Consider the following 21629-nt stretch of genomic DNA (forward strand, 5'->3'; position numbering starts at 1 on the left):
CCGCGTTACGTTGTGCATAAGAACAGCCCTTAGCCATGGTATATTGTATTGGCCATATACCACACCTCCTCAGGCATTATTGCTTAACTATACCATAGCTAGTGCTTATAGCAGAGGTCTACTGTACCTTGTGTATCTTCGTATTCTTTAGAGTCTGGGGAGAGGTTGTTCAGGTAATCTGGAGGAGGAGGAAAACAAACAGCAGCAATTGAGAAAAGACACATGGCCATTGATTGAACCACAGTAAGATGAGATATTATGAGATCATTTTCATCATATACCCTACCGGTCAAAAGTTTTAGAACACCTACTCATTGAAGGGTTTTTCCTTTATTTTTACTATTTTCTACATTGTAAAAACTATGAAATAACATATGGAATCATGTAGTAACCAAAAAAGTGTTAAACAAATCAAAATATATTTTATATTTGAGATTCTTCACCCTTTGCGTTGATGACAGCTTAGCACAATCTTGGCATTGTCTCAACCAGTCTAATGTCCATTGCTCGTGTTTCTTGGACCAAGCAAGTCTCTTCTTATTGGTGTCCTTTAGTAGTGGTTTCTTTGCTGCAATTCGACCATGAAGGCCTGATTCACACAGTCTTCTCTGAACAGTTGATGTTGAGATATGCATTTATTTGGGCTGCAATTTCTGAGGCTGGTAACCAATGAACTTATCCTCTGCAGCAGAGGTAACTCTGGGTCTTCCATTCCTGTGGCGGTCCTCATGAGAGCCAGTTTCATTATAGCGCTTGATGGTTTTTGCAACTGCACTTGAAGAAATGTTCAAAGTTCTTGAAATGTTCCGTATTGACTGACTTTCATGTCTTAAAGTAATGATAGACTGTCATTTCGCTTTGCTTATTTGAGCTGTTCTTGCCATAATTTGGACTTGATCTTTTACCAAATAGGGCTATCTTCTGTATACCCCCCCTACCTTGTCACAACACAACTGATTACACAAATTAACTTTAAAGAAGGCACACCTGTTAATTGAAATGCATTCCAGGTGACTACCTCATGAAGCTGGTTGAGAGAATGCTAAGAGTGTGCAAAGCTGTCATCAAGGCAAAGGGTGGCTATTTGAAGAATCTCAAATATAAAATATATTTTGATTTGTTTAACATTTTTTTGGTTATTACATGATTCCATATGTGTTATTTCATAGTTTTGATGTCTTCACTATTATTCTACAATGTAGAAAATAGTAAATATAAAGAAAACCCTTGAATGAGTAGGTGTTCTAAAACGTATGACCGGTAGTGTAAATTTTTTATGTATAAATGTTTCGATATACAGTGGGGGAAAAAAGTATTTAGTCAGCCACCAATTGTGCAAGTTCTCCCACCTAAAAAGATGAGAGAGGCCTGTAATTTTCATCATAGGTACACGTCAACTATGACAGACAAATTTAGGAAAAAAAATCCAGAAAATCACATTGTAGGATTTTTAATGAATTTATTTGCAAATTATGGTGGAAAATAAGTATTTGGTCACCTACAAACAAGCAAGATTTCTGGCTCTCACAGACCTGTAACTTCTTCTTTAAGAGGCTCCTCTGTCCTCCACTCGTTACCTGTATTAATGGCACCTGTTTGAACTTGTTATCAGTATAAAAGACACCTGTCCACAACCTCAAACAGTCACACTCCAAACTCCACTATGGCCAAGACCAAAGAGCTGTCAAAGGACACCAGAAACAAAATTGTAGACCTGCACCAGGCTGGGAAGACTGAATCTGCAATAGGTAAGCAGCTTGGTTTGAAGAAATCAATATAATAATAATAATAATAATATGCCATTTAGCCATTTTTTGTGTATGGGTGGTCCCGGGGATCGAACCCACTACCTTGGCGTTACAAGCACCGTGCTCTACCAGCTGAGCTACAGAGGACCACGGGACTGTGGGAGCAATTATTAGGAAATGGAAGACATACAAGACCACTGATAATCTCCCTCGATCTGGGGCTCCACGCAAGATCTCACCCCGTGGCGTCAAAATGATCACAAGAACGGTGAGCAAAAATCCCAGAACCACACAGGGGGACCTAGTGAATGACCTGCAGAGAGCTGGGACCAAAGTAACAAAGCCTACCATCAGTAACACACTACGCCGCCAGGGACTCAAATCCTGCAGTGCCAGACGTGTCCCCCTGCTTAAGCCAGTACATGTCCAGGCCCGTCTGAAGTTTGCTAGAGTGCATTTGGATGATCCAGAAGAGGATTGGGACAATGTCATCTGGTCAGATGAAACCAAAATATAACTTTTTGGTAAAAACTCAACTCGTCGTGTTTGGAGGACAAAGAATGCTGAGTTGCATCCAAAGAACACCATACCTACTGTGAAGCATGGGGGTGGAAACATCATGCTTTGGGGCTGTTTTTCTGCAAAGGGACCAGGACGACTGATCCGTGTAAAGGAAAGAATGAATGGGGCCATGTATCGTGAGATTTTGAGTGAAAACCTCCTTCCATCAGCAAGGGCATTGAAGATGAAACGTGGCTGGGTCTTTCAGCATGACAATGATCCCAAACACACCGCCCGGGCAACGAAGGAGTGGCTTCGTAAGAAGCATTTCAAGGTCCTGGAGTGGCATAGCCAGTCTCCAGATCTCAACCCCATAGAACATTTTTGGAAGGAGTTGAAAGTCCGTGTTGCCCAGCAACAGCCCCAAAACATCACTGCTCTAGAGGAGATCTGCATGGAGGAAAGGGCCAAAATACCAGCAACAGTGTGTGAAAACCTTGTGAAGACTTACAGAAAACGTTTGATCTGTGTCATTGCCAACAAAGGGTACAGTGGGGAAAAAAAGTATTTAGTCAGCCACCAATTGTGCAAGTTCTCCCACTTAAAAAGATGAGAGAGGCCTGTAATTTTCATCATAGGTACACGTCAACTATGACAGACAAAAATAGAAGAAAAAATCCAGAAAATCACATTGTAGGATTTTTAATGAATTTATTGGCATATGATGGTGGAAAATAAGTATTTGGTCAATAACAAAAGTTTCTCAATACTTTGTTATATACCCTTTGTTGGCAATGACACAGGTCAAACGTTTTCTGTAAGTCTTCACAAGGTTTTCACACACTGTTGCTGGTATTTTGGCCCATTCCTCCATGCAGATCTCCTCTAGAGCAGTGATGTTTTGGGGCTGTCGCTGGGCAACACAGACTTTCAACTCCCTCCAAATATTTTCTATGGGGTTGAGATCTGGAGACTGGCTAGGCCACTCCAGGACCTTGAAATGCTTCTACGAAGCCACTCCTTCGTTGCCCGGGCGGTGTGTTTGGGATCATTGTCATGCTGAAAGACCCAGCCACGTTTCATCTTCAATGCCCTTGCTGATGGAAGGAGGGTTTCACTCAAAATCTCACGATACATGGCCCCATTCATTCTTTCCTTTACACGGATCAGTCGTCCTGGTCCCTTTGCAGAAAAACAGCCCCAAAGCATGATGTTTCCAACCCCATGCTTCACAGTAGGTATGGTGTTCTTTGGATGCAACTCAGCATTCTTTGTCCTCCAAACATGACGAGTTGAGTTTTTACCAAAAAGTTATATTTTGGTTTCATCTGAACATATGACATTCTCCCAATCCTCTTCTGGATCATCCAAATGCACTTCAGACGGGCCTGGACATGTACTGGCTTAAGCAGGGGGACACGTCTCGCACTGCAGGATTTGAGTCCCTGGCGGCGTAGTGTGTTACTGATGGTTGGCTTTGTTACTTTGGTCCCAGCTCTCAGCAGGTCATTCACTAGGTCCCCCCGTGTGGTTCTGGGATTTTTGCTCACCGTTCTTGTGATCATTTTGACCCCACGGGGTGAGATCTTGCATGGAGCCCCAGATCGAGGGAGATTATCAGTGGTCTTGTATGTCTTCCATTTCCTAATAATTGCTCCCACAGTTGATTTCTTCAAACCAAGCTGCTTACCTGTTGCAGATTCAGTCTTCCCAGCCTGGTGCAGGTCTACAATTTTGTTTTTGGTGTCCTTTGACAGCTCTTTGGTCTTGGCCATTGTGAAGTTTGGAGTGTGACTGTTTGAGGTTGTGGACAGGTGTCTTTTATACTGATAACAAGTTCAAACAGGTGCCATTAATACAGGTAACGAGTGGAGGACAGAGGAGCCTCTTAAAGAAGAAGTTACAGGTCTGTGAGAGCCAGAAATCTTGCTTGTTTGTAGGTGACCAAATACTTATTTTCCACCATAATTTGCAAATAAATTCATAAAAAATCCTACAATGGGATTTTCTGGATTTTTTTTTCTCAATTTGTCTGTCATAGTTGACGTGTACCTATGATGAAAATTACAGGCCTCTCTCATCTTTTTAAGTGGGAGAACTTGCGCAATTGGTGGCTGACTAAATACTTTTTTGCCCCACTGTATATAACAAAGTATTGAGAAACTTTTGTTATTGACCAAATACTTATTTTCCACCATAATTTGCAAATAAATTCATTAAAAATCCTACAATGTGATTTTCTGTAAAAAAAAATCTAATTTTGTCTGTCATAGTTGACATGTACCTATGATGAAAATTACAGGCCTCTCTCATCTTTTTAAGTGGAAGAACTTGCACAATTGGTGGCTGACTAAATACTTTTTTTCCCCACTGTACGTAATCAAATATGATTCACACACACACACACACTCTTACTTACTTACCGGTGAGGAGCATGCAGTATTGAGCCACCCGTATGATGACCTGCAGAAGCTGGTGTTTGAGAGAGACATTGTCCCCAGCCAGACTCTGCTGCTGGGAAAGAAAGACAGACAAACAGACAGACATATTACTGATAGCCTACACATAACACAAAGCTATTTCCTATGTCTATACCATTCCGAAAAGTCTACACTGCTACAGTAAGAGAAAGATTGAACAAATGATGAGCTTTTGCACTGACAGATGAGTAGAGAGACAGAGAAAATAAAGAGAAAGGGAGAAAAGGAGCGGGTGGGAGGAGGACAGAGCTGTGTAAATTGCACTCCACACTCTTAGAAGTCAAGATGCCTGGAAGATCCTTTTGGGTTGCCATACCGGCGGAACCTTTCCATTTTCAAAAGGTTCCTTGAGGCACCCCTCTGAAAAGGGTCCTCGAGGAACCCCTGTGTAAAGGTTCGAACCAGAACCTTTTTGTGATGGGAGGTGTTCAATTTTGAACAGTCAAAATCATGTTTTTCATGAAATGTGATGATATTTGGACGAAACCAGATCAAAGTATGATTTACATTTACATTTACGTCATTTAGCAGACGCTCTTATCCAGAGCGACTTACATTATTATTATTTTTTCATACCCCCTGTGGGAATCGAACCCACAACCCTGGCGTTGCAAACGCCATGCTCTATCAACTGAGCTACATCCCTGCCGGCCATTCCCTCCCCTACCCTGGACGACGCTGGGCCAATTGCGCGCCGCCCCATGGGTCTCCCGGTCACAGCCTGCTACGACAGAGCCTGGATTCGAACCAGGATCTCTAGTGGCACAGCTAGCACTGCGATGCAGTGCCTTAGACCACTGCGCCACTCAGGAGAGTATGATGACCAAAGTATGAAAAATGACTGTTGCTTCTACATAAAGTTACTGGTCCCCTCCCACATGTCAAACACATGGATTCAGGAGGCGGGATTGTTAAGGGGATAGGGTGACATAACCCTAACTATACAATTTTAATACACCAATGGTAACATGATATTCTCTTACCTAATTTAAATAAGTACCGCCTTGTAACCAACATCGGAGAAGGAGTGTTTGTAGAGGGGCGGGTTTATATAGCTAGATTGTTACTCTACTGGTGCCAAAAAAATTCTGTAGGGTGTCAGCAAATATAATTAAAAGTTTACCCTATTCATTTATGGCAAAGATACATATATTTTTCCCCTTTCATCTGTGTCTGGTGTTAGCTAGTTACTGGCTAGCTAGTTCTTCAGCCAGCATGGAACAACAGGGGGGGAAGGGTGGTTCAAAACTCTGACGCAGTTGTCATGTCAACACGTCCGTCAGTGCTGCTGTGAACCACATCACAAGACACATGCCAAACGGGAGATATATAAAAATTGCTGCAATTTCAATGTTGTTTGAGTTGCTTTGTGTATTGCCAAATTTGCTTGAGGTGATTTTACTGCAACACTGCTCACTGCATCCAAGTTTCTTGACATAGGCATTTCAAAGAGCTGTGAGTCATGGTGAGCTCATGAATATAAGCTCCACGCCCATTAAGCCTGTCTTTTCAAACTTCTGAGAGAAAAATTAATTTCTCACACATTTTTAGCATTTTAGCATTTCTAGCTCCCAAACATATAATGAGTAATATTTTAGTCACTCAAAAGGCTATTTACATGGGAATCAAAATTACTATTCATGACCTTTATTTATTGTAGAGGTGGCAGCCTATCAGACTGGAGGTGTGGCTGATTGGAGGCGTTGCTTTCAGATAGTTATTTTTGGTCATTCCTGTTTATCATGTTAAGTTTGTACACTGCAAATTAAAATGTTCCTTGAATATTTATGCATATTACACATTCTAATATAATATTAATAAATATTAACATTGCTATGTACATACAGTAATCATGTGGTAGCTATTCCAAATTTGGGATTTGAATAGGCTCTTGAAGAACTCATACGTATCTGTTACCTTCATTGAAGCAACTAGCAATGGTTCCTTGAGGAACTCCAGGGATTCCTTGAGGATCTCCAGGGTTCCTCGAGTCACCACTAATTCTAAGAGTTTCAGAAGAATTAAAGTCACTTATGTGGCGAGCCAGGGCCAATAACTCAACAGAGTGCTGGTCAGCACTTATAGTCCCTACAGTGCCTTCCAGAAACGTCCCTATACATGTGTTCTCTTACACACACAAACAAGCATGTACACAAACACACACGCACACACTCACATGCATGCAAGCGCACACACAAGTGCACATGTACACACACACACACACTTCCCCACACTTACAGCATAAGTCAAAAATCAATGCCAAAGTCCTGGCAGACCAATGTGTTGATTTGATAGGGGAGTTGTAAAGACTGCCCGTCTGCTAATTAGCTTTTGTCAGCTTCTTCACCAGCAGCTAGCCAACAGCAATGCAACCAAAGACAAATATACACACAGACACAGTCATAGCCTACTGTACAGTAACATAGACCATATCAGCATCATCTGTTTCATCTCATGCAAGAGCTTCATCATTGCCACTGTTCATCATACACACACTTCTGATGGGAGATACGTAAGAGGGAATGGGCAGAGAGAGTGGGGGAAAGAAGGGCTGTTTCTCTCTTCCAAGGTTAATTCAACACTCATCATCTATAAAACTGGCGTATCAAATTAAGTCTCATATCAAAATCAAAATATTAATTAATTCAACTGTATTTGAGGTTAAAATGATACTGAGAAGAGTATGATGGTATACTGTAAGTTGTAAGAAAAGGAGAAATAGAAAAAGGAGGAGAAATGGAAAAAGGAGAAGAAATGGAACCTTATGGTAGGTTGCTTATGGTATTCAGATGTATTTCATGGCATTCCATTTCTCTGTCATCAGTGACTTGCACAAATACACAACAGATGGGCATCATATAGACAGAGAGAAGAGGTGTCAAGCAATATACTATGTCTGTCTGTCTGTGTCTGTCTGTCTCGCTCTCTATCTCAATGTGTACCAACTCAGTCCAACACTCTCTAACTGCACTCCGTCATATTCAGGTCTACATATCAGTGCAAATGTAGCAGAGGTGGTTCAGTGAACCATCGTGTGATGAGTAACCTTGGATACCCAGTCACACCAATAGACAATGAAGGCGGTATTAATTAATAGGACTCTTATTCTTATTATTGATTCTGATCTACCATCATTTCAACATTCCATTGTAGTCATCTCAATTAGGAGAATACATTTTATACAAACTCCTCATGAGAGTCAGGACATTATGATTACAAAACAATGCATACATACAGACAGTAGCAATGTATGTAGCCTACAATAACAACCACAGTGTCTTCATAAACACGTATCACAAAGTGTATATGTTTGTATGGCATTAAAATATATTGCATCTAGAAAGTGCACTCCTACTTACTGTAACAGTGCCTCTGTATAAGTGCTGGGTAAAATCATAAATAATCTCTTCTCACAGGAATTGACCAACCCATACCAATAACAACCACCAAACTACCACCCACAACAACCAAAAAAACGACAACAACTTGACCAAAAGAACCCCAGCTACCAAACTCCAACCACCAACATTAACCGAAGGTACAGTGCCTTTTTCCACATTTCGTTGTGTTACAGCCTGAATTTAAAATGGATTAACTTGAGATGTTGTGTCACTGGCCTACACACAATACCCCATAATGTAAAAGTGGAATTATGTTTTTAGAATGTTTTACTAATTAATCAAAAACGAAAATCTGTCTTGAGTCCATAAGTATTCAACCCCTTTGTTATGGCAAGCCTAAATAAGTTCAGGAGTAATAATGTGCTTAACAAGTCACAAAATTAGTTGCATGGACTCACTCTGTGTGCAATAATAGTGTTTAACATGATTTTTGAATGACTACCTCACCTCTGTAACCCACACATACAATTATCTGTAAGGTCCCTCAGTCAAGCAGTACATTTCAAACACAGATTCAACAACAAACACCAGGGGGGTTTTCAAATGCCTCACAAAGAAGGGCACCTATTGGTAGATGGTTAAAAAAAGTTATTAATTACACTTTTTACAATTCTTAAGCTTTTCAAGTCTTGCCATAGATTTTCAAGCCGATTTAAGTCAAAACTGTAACTAGGCCACTCAGGAACATTCAATTTCATCTTGCTAAGCAACTCCAGTGTATATTTGACCTTGTGTTTAAGGTTATTGTCCTGCTGAAAGGTGAATTTGTGTGTCTGTTGGAAAGCAGACTGAACCAGGTTTTCCTCTTGGATTTTGCTTAGCTCTATTTCTGGGTTTTTTATCCTAAAAAAACCTCCCTAGTCCTTGCCAATGACAAGCATACCCATAATATGATGCAGCCACCACCATGCTTGAAAATATGAAGAGTGGTACTCAGTGATGTGTTGGATTTGCCCCAAACATAACACTTTGTATTCATTTCTTTAACACTTTTTTTGCAGTTTCACTTTAGTGCCTTATATTTTTATTCTATACAGGTTTCCTTCTTTTTACTCTGTCCTTTAGGTTAGTGTTGTGGAGTAACTACAATGTTGTTGATCCATCCTCAGTTTTCTATCACAGCCATTAAACTCTGTAACTGTTTTAATGTCACCATTGGCCTCATGGGGAAATCCCTGAGCAGTTTCCTTCCTCTCTGGCAACTGAGTTAGGAAGGACGCCTGTATCTTTGTAGTGACTGGGTGTATTGATACACCATGCAAAGTGTAAATAGTAACTTCACCATGCTCAAAGGGATATTCAAGGTCTGCTTTTTTAAAATGTATTTTACCTACTGTACCAAAAGGTGCCCTTCTTTGAGAGGCATTGGAAAACCTCCCTGGTCTTTGTGGTTCACTGCTTGACTGAGGGACCTTACAGATAATTGCATGTGTGGGGTACAGAGTCCATGCAACTTATTATGAGACTTGTTAAGCACATTTTTACTCCTGAACTTATTTAGGCTTGCCATAACAAAGGGGTTGAATACATATTGACATTTCCACTTTTCACTTTTAATTAATTTGTAAAAATGTCTAAAAACATAATTCCACTTTGACATTATGGGGTATTGTGTGTAGGCCAGTGACACAATTCAGGCTGTAACACAACAAAATGTGGAAAAGGTGAACGGGTGTGAATACCTTTTTAAGGCACTGTATGTAAATGAGATATTTAATTTTCAATAGATTTGCAAAAAATACTAAAAACTTGTGTTCACTTTGTCATTATGGGGTATTATGTGTAGACAGGTGAGAAAAAAATAAATGTAATCCATTTTAAATTCAGGCTGTCACACAACAAAATGTGAAATAAGTCAAGGGGTATGAATACTTTCTGAAGGCACTGTACGTGCCAGTACATCATTTCATACTCATTATGACATATTCACACAATAAGAACATTATGATACAATTTAAGAAGGAATAATTTTACAAAAATATGGATAGCTTTAAAATGTTGCATATTTAGTAGTTTTTTATGCTTCTTTAGATTTAAGGGGGAAAAGCGGTGTTTTAAATGTGATGTTTATATGTGTTGTATAATATGGTATTCCACGTTTTTATCTATCTTTAGTTTTGTACTTCTAGATTACTTAATGATATGTGTCCTTTTTAACCCAAGTTATGTGGGTGTCATCAACTTTCTCAAAACATACTGCTAATATGGCTTTTATTGTATTGAGTGCTCTTTTGAATAAAACAAGTAAATTATGTAAACACTAGGCTATGTCTAAGACTGGGTTGTTTTTCATTATAGACGGCTGTACCATGGGTATGGGTGCATTGAATAATAGAGGGAAATTAAATAATTTAATCAACATACACCTGATTAAAAGTAATAATGATATTCTATCCACTGTTGAGACAAAATGTTGGCCTACAGTCCTCTGCCACAGGATGTAGTTAAAGTGGCATACAGTAGCATGACATTCTCACACTCATCTAACACTGTGCACAGAAAACTAATACTGGCTAACAAATAGTTCACAGTGGCTTCAGGGCCTGCATACATACAGTTGGGTCTGAAATGATTGACACCCAATAACGACTGTATAAAATAAATAATTCAAATACTGAGCTATATTGTGTGCTAATAAAATGGGGAAATTATATTATACTAATACAATTGCTCAGAGAAAGAGATTTTGTTTAACAAGTAATACTTTTTTTCTCAAAAATAAATGGTACATAATGTATTGTGTCATTTTGCAGTCACCTTTATTGTAAATAAGAATAAAATATGTTTCTAAACACGTCTACATTAATGTGGATGCTACCATGATTAGTGAAAGTTGAAAGTTACAGAGGGTCAAAGATCATACCCCCAAGACATGCTACCCTCCCTTGTTATTGGTAATGTTGAGAGGTTAGCATGTCTTGGGGGTATGATCTTGAATTTGAATTATTTATTTTATACAGTAATTATTGCTCATCTTTATCAAGGGTGTCAATCATTTCGAACCCCACTGAACATACAGCCGGACTCGGAGAAACCCACTCTGTCACCTATGATCTTATTCAACACAGTCTATCTGCTATGAACAGTCCTGACTTGATTTTGACATCTGACCTCATACTGGCGGACGATGGCTGAGAAGGCGGGCGAGGTCCTGCAGCTTTCGTCCAGCAGGCTCATGCTGCGGTCATAGTGACCAATGTAGGTCGTAAAGACCACAAACTCTGACTTCCTGGATAGGATGACATCCGCTATCCTCTGGCTCTCCTCCCTGAAGGAAGAGAAAGAACGGGATGAAGAAAGAAAACAGGGAATGAAATGATGGAGTGCACACTAGACACTGGGCTCAGTATGCCGCATTACACATTACTAAATAGGTAATACATTGTTAACCAAATAGCTACCTGGACTATCTGCATTGACCCTCTTAGCCCTAACTTTTTTGACTCATCACATATGCGGCTGCTACTGTCTATTATCTATCCTGTTGCCTAGTCACTTTACCCCTACCTACATATACAATGTACATATCTACCTCAATTACCTCGTACCCCTGCACATCGAGTCTGTACTGGTATCCTGTGTATATAGCCAAGTTATCGTTACTCACTGTGTATTTATTCCTTGTGTTAATATTTTTCTATATTTTTGTCTCTGCATTGTGCGAAGGGCGGGCCCATAAGTAAGCATTTCCCTGTTAGTTTATGAAGCATGTGACAAATACATTTTATTTGATTAGACATGTTCCATTTCATAGGATAAATGACTATGCTGCATTAATGTGTGTTCTGTCGGTCCCTGAGTTCTGTATGTGTCAGCTGAGGCTCCTCTAGTGGAGGTGGACTAAAGTAGCCAGCATATCCTCCATTTGTGTGTGTGTGTTTGTGTGTGTGGTGTGCAGTCAGTGTCTCACCACTGTCGGATGCGATTCTCTAACTCAGTGAGGATTCTGCGGTGCAGAGCGTAAACATCAGGCAGCTCGTTGAGGATCTCCCTCAGCCTCTCCTCCTCCAGCACAGGATCCCCCTCGTCCCCTACTGCAGCCCCCACAGCCTCCCTGAAGTCCTGAAAGAGACAAAGATGATTTCATCATATGGGTTATTACTATACTGTATATTTGTACATGATACACACTCATTGTATGAATTTGACATGTGCTTCCAGTCCTACGGCTGCACGACTACTCCATTCACACAACAAAAATTATAATTTCGGATTCAGTGAGCATTGTCTGCCTGTCTGTGTTATGATGTCTATTTTTAGACTGACTGTAAATGACTGCATGAAGTAGCCAGTTAGCTCATATAATGTACAGAGCACAGAACATTAGATTATCTCCATACGCCATGTGAACTATGTAGGATTTCTACGGTATGTTTACCAACTTCCCTCCGTACAGTATAGTACAGCACCCTGTCAATGACTGGGAGAGGGGCATTGCCACATTCTGTGATGGAATTTTCATTACATCTTCCAATTACGTCTCATTGATCACAACAATTGCACACTCCAGATTTTATTTTGTTCTCAAACAGTATTTTAGAAATAATACAGTGTAAAATTGCTGTGTCATTCCATTAACCACGATGGAATGTTGAATCAGTCGCAAGGGAAGAGCTGAGCCACTTTTTAAAGCGCCACACCAACCCAAGCCTGGTTTCTCAGGAAAGGGGTTACAGACAGGGCCTTGTGATGTAATGCAGAGAGAAGTGAACTGAGATTAACTTTGACCCCAGAAGGGTTGCATTCCAAATCCCTTGCCTTCTCTCTGAAATGTGCAATGAACCAATTACCCTCCCCCAAAATAGGATAGGCTGCTCTGCTGCTGAAAACGCATCCACACAGCTAATGCAGACAGTGATGTTCTCCAGTCTGTAGGTAACCCTCCATTACATAATTACATAATTCAAAGCCATCCCAATGATTCTATCTTGTCTGAGTGATTCACACGATTTGACTTCACCACAGACAAAAAAAAATATGTCTGCCAAGATCTGAACATGCGGATGCTTATATAATATTTTTATGAAATGTATTATTTCAGCTTGAAAGTTGAAGGCTTCCAAAGTCTTGAATAGAAAAGGCCATTCAAGATGGTCGAAAGCCTTTTCGGCATCAACAGCCATTATTGACAAATCTACATCTTGTTTTTTAGCGTATTGTATTATACTGAAACATGTTCTTGTATTTGTTTGTAAGTGTCTATTTTTATTAAACCATGTTTGATTAATATGTATAAAGTCTGGTAGACTTTTGCCATTCTGTTGCTTATGAGTTTTGTTATTATTTTATTGTCACAATTTATTAGATTTATGTGTCTGTAATCTGCAAGGGACTCTCCAGATTTGCCTGGTTTTAATATAATTGAAATAACTGTTTGATACATGGAACTCGGAAGCACTGAATTGAGTGACGTGTGTTGTCATTTGAGTAAATAAGGGTGTTACTTTGGTCCAGAATGTCAAATAAATTATATGGGAGAGCTATCGATACCTGGTGCCTTTCTCCGTGCTAATGTTTTGACTGTGTCTAATATTTATTTTTTGGTGATTTCTATTCGTAGTGTTTTTTATTTATTTTGCTGATAGTTGCTTCAGAGTTATTGAGGTGTTTACCAGGTTTATTTGCCATTAAATAGTATGCTTTATTTGAGTTTAAGCTGTAGTTGTTGTCTCTCTTCAAAAGTAAAATATAATATTCCTGCTTAAGTTCAGAAATGGTATTTTCTTCTTTACCTTGTAAAGATGTTCTATGGGCTTTTCCGAGTATGAGATTATCATTCCCCTAATGTATACCTTAAAAGCGTCCCAAATTATGTCGGAGGTCGGCTTTTCTCTGTTTTATATGTCTACATTTGTAATTGTAATGGTCTTAATTTTTTTCATTAATGTATTTAATAAATGTAGGGTCTTGAAGATGTGCTCTGTTCATTCTCCATATTGTCGCTAAGTGTATTTTCTGTTGGTGTAATTAAGCATGATACAGAAGAATGATCCGATATCACTAAGTCAAGGAATTTTGAACCCAGTATATTGTTGAGTGCATTTTTGGAAGGAAAAAAAAGGTAATTCTTGAATAACTTTTCTTACTTTGAGAAAAAAAGTAGTAGTCTTTTGAAGTTGGGAATAGTAATCTCCAGGTGTACTGTAAATTATTTGTAGATATGACATTTCTCAGCTTCTTAAGAGGCTCCTTAAATTAGCCTTTTTATTTTCATGTCTGTCTCTTGCCAAATGTGTGATTTAGGTCGCCTGCTAAAATAATGGTTCCTGTCTGGGTTTGATCTAATATAGCTTGAATTCTATCAAAAACACCAGATTTCCCCCTGGGGGGATATCAAATCAAATCATATACGATGAAATCAATGTGTATTTTTCACCATGTACGGTATCATTCTAAATGAGAAAATGGCCTTCTTGGTCCGTGTGCTGGGATATAAGGGAAAAGGGTGTCTTCTTATTTATCAGGATGCCCACACCTCTGCTGTTACTAAAGTAGGTAGCAGCATAGGCCTCTCCAATCCAGCCCCTCTTGAAATAATCAATGTATACTTTTTTGAAGTGTAACTCTTGCAGGAAAGCCTAATCTGCTGACAATCTCTTTAAATGTTTAAAAGCCTTATGCTTTTTTTGCCATCATGTAGCCTGTGCACATTCCATGTAATAAATTAGATTATTTTTGGCCTTAATCAACGTTAACATTGTATGTTCCGTCTATCATTGAAGAACCAGATAAAACATTTTAGCAGACGTCATATGAGGGCGGTGGACATCTCATGGATATGAGAGAATCATAGTATGAATACATAGTTATTGTATACATTACATACAGTGGGGGAAAAAAGTATTTAGTCAGCCACCAATTGTGCAAGTTCTCCCACTTAAAAAAATGAGAGAGGCCTGTAATTTTCATCATATGTACACGTCAACTATGACAGACAAATTGAGGGAAAAAAATCCAGAAAATCACATTGTAGGATTTTTTATGAATTTATTTGCAAATTATGGTGGAAAATAAGTATTTGATCACCTACAAACAAGCATGATTTCTGGCTCTCACAGACCTGTAACTTCTTCTTTAAGAGGCTCCTCTGTACTCCACTCGTTACCTGTATTAATGGCACCTGTTTGAACTTGTTATCAGTATAAAAGACACCTGTCCACAACCTCAAACAGTCACACTCCAAACTCCACTATAGCCAAGACCAAAGAGCTGTCAAAGGACACCAGAAACAAAATTGTAGACCTGCACCAGGCTGGGAAGACTGAATCTGCAATAGGTAAGCAGCTTGGTTTGAAGAAATCAACTGTTGGAGCAATTATTAGGAAATGGAAGACATACAAGACCACTGATAATCTCCCTCGATCTGGGGCTCCACGCAAGATCTCACCCTGTGGGGTCAAAATGATCACAAGAACGGTGAGCAAAAATCCCAGAACCACACGGGGGGACCTAGTGAATGACGTGCAGAGAGCTGGGACCAAAGTAACAAAGCCTACCATCAGTAACACACTACTCCGCCAGGGACTCAAATCCTGCAGTACGAGACGTGTCCCCCTGCTTAAGCCAGTACATGTCCAGGCCCGTCTGAAGTTTGCTAGAGTGCATTTGGATGATCCAGAAGAGGATTGGGAGAATGTCATATGGTCAGATGAAACCAAAATATAACTTTTTGGTAAAAACTCAACTCGTCGTGTTTGGAGGACAAAGAATGCTGAGTTGCATCCAAAGAACACCATACCTACTGTGAAGCATGGGGGTGGAAACATCATGCTTTGGGGCTGTTTTTCTGTAAAGGGACCAGGACGACTGATCCGTGTAAAGGAAAGAATGAATGGGGTCATGTATCGTGAGATTTTGAGTGAAAACCTCCTTCCATCAGCAAGGGCATTGAAGATGAAACGTGGCTGGGTCTTTCAGCATGACAATGATCCCAAACACACCGCCCGGGCAACGAAGGAGTGGCTTCGTAAGAAGCATTTCAAGGTCCTGGAGTGGCCTAGCCAGTCTCCAGATCTCAACCCCATAGAAAATCTTTGGAAGGAGTTGAAAGTCCGTGTTGCCCAGCGACAGCCCCAAAACATCACTGCTCTAGAGGAGATCTGCATGGAGGAATGGGCCAAAATACCAGCAACAGTGTGTGAAAACCTTGTGAAGACTTACAGAAAATGTTTGACCTGTGTCATTGCCAACAAAGGGTATATAACAAAGTATTGAGAAACTTTTGTTATTGACCAAATACTTATTTTCCACCATAATTTGCAAATAAATTCATTAAAAATCCTACAATGTGATTTTCTGGAAAAAATTCTCATTTTGTCTGTCATAGTTGACGTGTACCTATGATGAAAATTACAGGCCTCTCTCATCTTTTTAAGTGGGAGAACTTGCACAATTGGTGGCTGACTAAATACTTTTTTTCCCCACTGTATATAGAATGTGTGAACATGTAGGCTGAGAAAACATTTAACAGAGAACACACAAAAAACATAAAGCAAGTACTTTGTACTTTGAGGTGTTTTGCCTTTTTAGGGCTTTTAAGCTCCAAGCTACCAAAAGTCTGTGGGTTATGTCATTGTAAATACATTGGAGAAAGACTGCCACTTAAACACTGTGGTCAGTTTGTTATACCTTCTAAATTAAATTAAAGTATAGTGGCTGGTGGGGCTCTAATTGGGGAATGTGGTTCACAGAGAGACCAAAGTGAGATGAGTGGAGGCACCACACATACTTCAGGGAAGTGTTTGATGCCCTCCCAGCCACCTTGGCCCTCGGATAGAGCCCATCTCCACTCTCACCAATAACCAATAACCACCATTGGATATAATGGCAAACAAGGAATATTAATGACTTTTTATATAACATTAGTATAAACCTTGTTGTCTGCTTCTCCAATCTATCTTCTGTCTCTCTCTCCTACCAGCTCATAGGGGCACTAAACGCCCAACGACAGAGAGCTTTCCTTGAGCAGAGTTTGCTCCATGAAGGTGAGAGGAAATCCAATCCATCTAGAAATACATGTCTGGTTCAAAGACTTCTTGATACTTACCTCCTGGAGAAGCTTGAGGGCTTTCACATGTCTGCAGCGAGAGAATTGAGGCACTGTCAGGTTTACATGTGCAGATTAATATAAAAATGCATTAATTTCCAGGTTATTAAGGTGAAACAACAAAGTGAAAAGGACACAACAATATTACAGAGTTAAAGAGTTACAATGACGCTGATAATTAGTGTTATATGTGATACTCAGGTCACTCACAATCTCTCAGTGTCCACCAGCTCTTTGGCAATGTAGAAGGCTCTGGATCGACCATCAGTCTGTAAAGAACAACATTATCAGTAACAAATCTCTATGGGATAGCAAACATAATAAAATAGCAATATCTTGGTTTTGAAGACTTACCCGTCTGTCATATGTGTTATCTGCTCCTCCCTCCTCCTCCTCCTCAGAGGTGCGTTCTTGGTCCTCTTCCTCCACTGTCCCGCCCCCTGCCTCAACTCCTGAACCGCCAGGTGAACCAACAGCTATGGAGCACACGGTGTAGGCTTCTGTATAGGCACTGAGATGACAGGACAGGATAAGAGCATCAGTATAGAGATGTAGGATCTTAATTTGATCACCCTGTTGCAGGAGAATTTGCAGGAAATATAAATATAAAACCTGTAGTGTATTTGAGGTTAAAAAAGGCATCTGAAGTTTGTAATTCCCACTTAGAAATGTCAGACTTGATTTTCTCTTACGAAAAATGTTTAATTAGTTATAATACACATAATAATTCACATTTCCTGTTGCTGCAGGATTATTTTCCTGCTGTAGCAAACTGTCTCAAATGAAGATCCTACTGTAGTGTAGTTCACACATACACAACAAACACACATATAAACATCAACATACGTACATCAACAAACACACACACACACAACATGCCATACCGTGACAGTTTTGTCAGTGCAGTTTACTGAAATCTGGCAGATGATGAGGGTGAGCCAGAGAAGGAGGGATGGAGAGGACGGCGGGAGAGAGAGAGAGAGAGAGAGAGAGAGAGAGAGAGAGAGAGAGAGAGAGAGAGAGAGAGAGAGAGAGAGAGAGAGAGAGAGAGAGAGAGAGAGAGTAGAGAGAGAGTAGTAATAAACCCGTCAAAGATATTACTAAACCAAAGGACATTTACAGGGAGGCGTTATGAAGCCCTAACTCATCTGATGGGCAGTGGATCAAATTAATAAAATCCCAAACTCTGATCATTAGCCAGATAAAAAATAACAAACATAAAAACCATCCATGAGATTAATATGAAGGTGGGAGACAGAGTGAGACACAGCTTGTCTTCAGCTAGGGTCCATTTCCAAACCAACCAAAGAGGGCTGGTAATGCTTCTTTATAGGAAATGAAGAGGAACATGTCTGATCAATGGAAAGGAGGATTAATCAACCCCAGAGTGATCTCTCATAGGTCACGGTGTCAGGCCTTCTGCCATGATGAATGGCTAATAAAACTCAAAGTCTCTCAGAGAAACAAATTCAAAACCATTTGTTCAGGAAGAGAACAATGACATTGTTAGAGAAATGTTTCAAGACTATCTGCCCATTCCAACGTGCTGTAGCCTATGTATGGTGTTTCCATCATTAATGTCTTTATCTACAGACCACAACATGAAGTCCATTTACACTGAGTGTACAAAACATAAGGAATACCTGCTCTTTCCATGACATAGACTGACCAGGTGAATCCAGGTGAATGCTATGATCCCTTATTGATGTCACTCAATCAGTGTAGATGAAGGGGAGGAGACAGGTTAAAGAAGGATTTTTAAGCCTTGAGACAATTGAGACATGGATTGTGTATGTGTGCCATTCAGGGTGTGAATGGGCAAGACAAAATATTTAAGTGCCTTTAAAAGGGGTATGGTAGTAGGTGCCAGGCGCACCAGTTTGAATGTGTCAAGAATTTTAACGCTGCTGGGTTTTTCACGCCCAACAGTTTCCTGTGTGTATCAAGAATGGTCCACCGCCCAAAGGACATCTAGCCAATGTGACAACTGTGGGATGCATTGGAGTGAACATGGCCAGCATACCTCAGAGCAGTCCCACTCTCCTCTCTCCATAAATCTGTGAGATATATGATGCAGAAGAATAGCACTCAACCGAGTTGACTTTATATGTCTCCATGTTAAAATACTGCTGTAATAATAGCAGGTTATATGGAGGAACATCAGACATATGTAGAGCGTCAACGTGAAATTCTGAAAAGAGATAAGAGGTCTTCAGTGTGGGGAGAGACCAATAAATCTAGAGTGCCTCCAGTGACACAGCCATACCCAGGCCATGGACCAGCATCAGTCGGATGGGATGCAGTTAACGCTAGTGTCCTCGACTAAATTGGACCAAAAGGAACCGATTCAGTCAGTTCCCAGTTTTCAGCTCCCAAATAATTTCCCACCAAAAACACTTATTAATCTCAGCATGTTACAACTTTGTCCCTTAAGCAAGGCACTAGCATCCCAGTCTCTGCAGCCTCTGTGCTATGTTTTATTACAGCCAAAGGCCAAATCTACTGTGGCAAATTACAAAAGGAGATAACAAATGATACTTCCCCGCTTCCCCAGGCTCTTTCTGAGTCCTGCTGATAGTGGAAGGGTGAGTGTCCACTGGTCAGTGACCTCAAATATACTGAAGGACTTGGTTTCTCGGATAGTAATTATTCTAGTGGCTAAATTAGTAAAGATACCTGTAAAGAAGACTGGGTAACAAATAATTGTGCCTCAGTATGTTCAGTGCTGTGCTGCTAATGCTATCACAAGAGGTGTAACCCGGTGCCTGACTGTTTCTGGGTTCAACACCACAAACAAGTCAAGACCTGTATGTACTGTAAGCCCTTTAAAGTCCTCCACCCCTTCTCCAGCATTTCCCGTAAACAGGGAAGTGGACGCTCAAAGGCAGGACGCTTCCTCCCCAGGGATGACCTGGCAATGACCTCACAGGCCCCACACCCAGGCCTTCCTGTAGCCAACACCTTGCCTATGGGCAGGGCCCCTGACCACTGCTGACAAAACTCTAGCCAACACCTAGCCTACAGACAGAGCCCCTGACCACTGTTGACCAACCTCAAGTTTCAAGTTCAAGTTTTATTAGTTGTATGTACGGGATACACATGGTATACACCGTCCAAAGAAATGCTTACTTGCTGGTTCCTTCTCGACAACGCAACAATAATAAAAGATAAGAATACATTTACATTTAAGTCATTTACCAGACACTCTTATCCAGAGTGACTTACAAATTGAATACGAACATAAAGTAAATGGCTCAGTAGAATAGAATAAACATTTTAGCATAAGGATAATACAGGAAGGCACAATTTATAGTCCAACATTTATTTACATGTGTTTTGGGGAAGGGGGTATTGGGGGGCAAGTGTTGAAATTGTGCAGTATTTAGAAATCATAATAAGAGTCTGGTGGAGCAGCAGTTGTGATGTGTATGTAGCATGAATATGTATGTGTGTGTGTGCTTGTGTGTGTGTGTGTGTGTGTGTGTGTGTGTGTGTGTGTGTGTGTGTGTGAGTACATGTGTGGTCAGCCCAGTTCAAGTGTTGAGCAGTCTGATGGCTTGTAGATAGAAACTGTCTCTGAGCCTGTTAGTATCAGACCTCATGCGCCGATATCATCAACCCAACGGTAAGGGAGTGAACAGCTCGTGGCTGGGGTGTGTGGTGTACTTGACGATGCTGCAGTCCTTCTTCAGCCACCTTAGGAAGTAGAGACGCTGTTGCACCCTCTTGACAAGAGTGGTGGTGTTGTTGGTCCATGTCAAGTCCTCGGGGAACAGAACAGAAAACTGGATAATAACAAATTATTTGAGAAACAGAACCCGAACCGAAAACGAATGTGATCTGTACTGTTCCGGAACAGAACCATTTTTTTAAAAGCATGGAAACCGATTAATAACGTACTTTTACATTCCGGGCATGTTTTTTCCAGTCCCACAAAAACCAGTCCCGCAACAAAGCGCCTATGCAAAGCCCTCACTCTGTCACTTATTCCAGCGTCTGCCTGCCAGCTGGAAATCTTTGCCAGTGGGTGTGTGTGTAGGCTACCTGCCCCTCCCCTCTGAAGCATAGGTTACCGTAGCCTACTGACGACAATACAATCATAATTCGGAAATTAGGGAGAGATGTTTAATTAGAGAAGAATGGATTGACTTTTTCAATGCTCGTTAAGGATCCTATAGTTATCACGTTTCACATTGGATTCATTAAAAACAAAAAGGTAAGACGTGTTATTAATTCTAGTGCTGCTCTGCACACACAAGCTTGTTAGCTAGCTAGCTAACGTTTGCTCTGGTCCAACATTAAACCAACTCAGAAGTTCAAAAACATTCAAAGTTTCTCCATAGGTATAATTCTGTGGGGCTAATTCAGATAATGCATGTCATAAAAAGATGCACAGCGCTTAAAAGCAAGCTTCCTCCATCCTCTCTCGCACCCTCAAAATGTCAGTTGCATC

General features: G+C 40.4%; 1 protein-coding gene across 2 annotated transcripts in view; it reads right to left on the reverse strand.

Annotated features, from left to right (window-relative positions):
- LOC121575242 (FYVE, RhoGEF and PH domain-containing protein 5) overlaps nt 1–21629 on the reverse strand; it is a 74543-nt gene that overhangs the window by 32500 nt on the left and 20414 nt on the right. The window contains exons 3-9 of one of the 2 annotated variants that reach the window (XM_045222865.1): nt 17531–17687; nt 17387–17445; nt 17177–17207; nt 12041–12192; nt 11242–11398; nt 4673–4760; nt 128–178 (exon numbers count right to left, since the gene is read on the reverse strand). In XM_045222865.1, the coding sequence (XP_045078800.1) occupies nt 128–178; nt 4673–4760; nt 11242–11398; nt 12041–12192; nt 17177–17207; nt 17387–17445; nt 17531–17687 (695 nt within the window). Of the gene's footprint in view, nt 1–127; nt 179–4672; nt 4764–11241; nt 11399–12040; nt 12193–17176; nt 17208–17386; nt 17446–17530; nt 17688–21629 lie in introns of both variants that reach the window. The other variant, XM_041888211.2, reaches the window with a different exon arrangement.

This window comes from Coregonus clupeaformis, chromosome 10, assembly GCF_020615455.1.
Source record: "Coregonus clupeaformis isolate EN_2021a chromosome 10, ASM2061545v1, whole genome shotgun sequence".
Taxonomy (NCBI): Eukaryota; Metazoa; Chordata; class Actinopteri; order Salmoniformes; family Salmonidae; genus Coregonus; species Coregonus clupeaformis.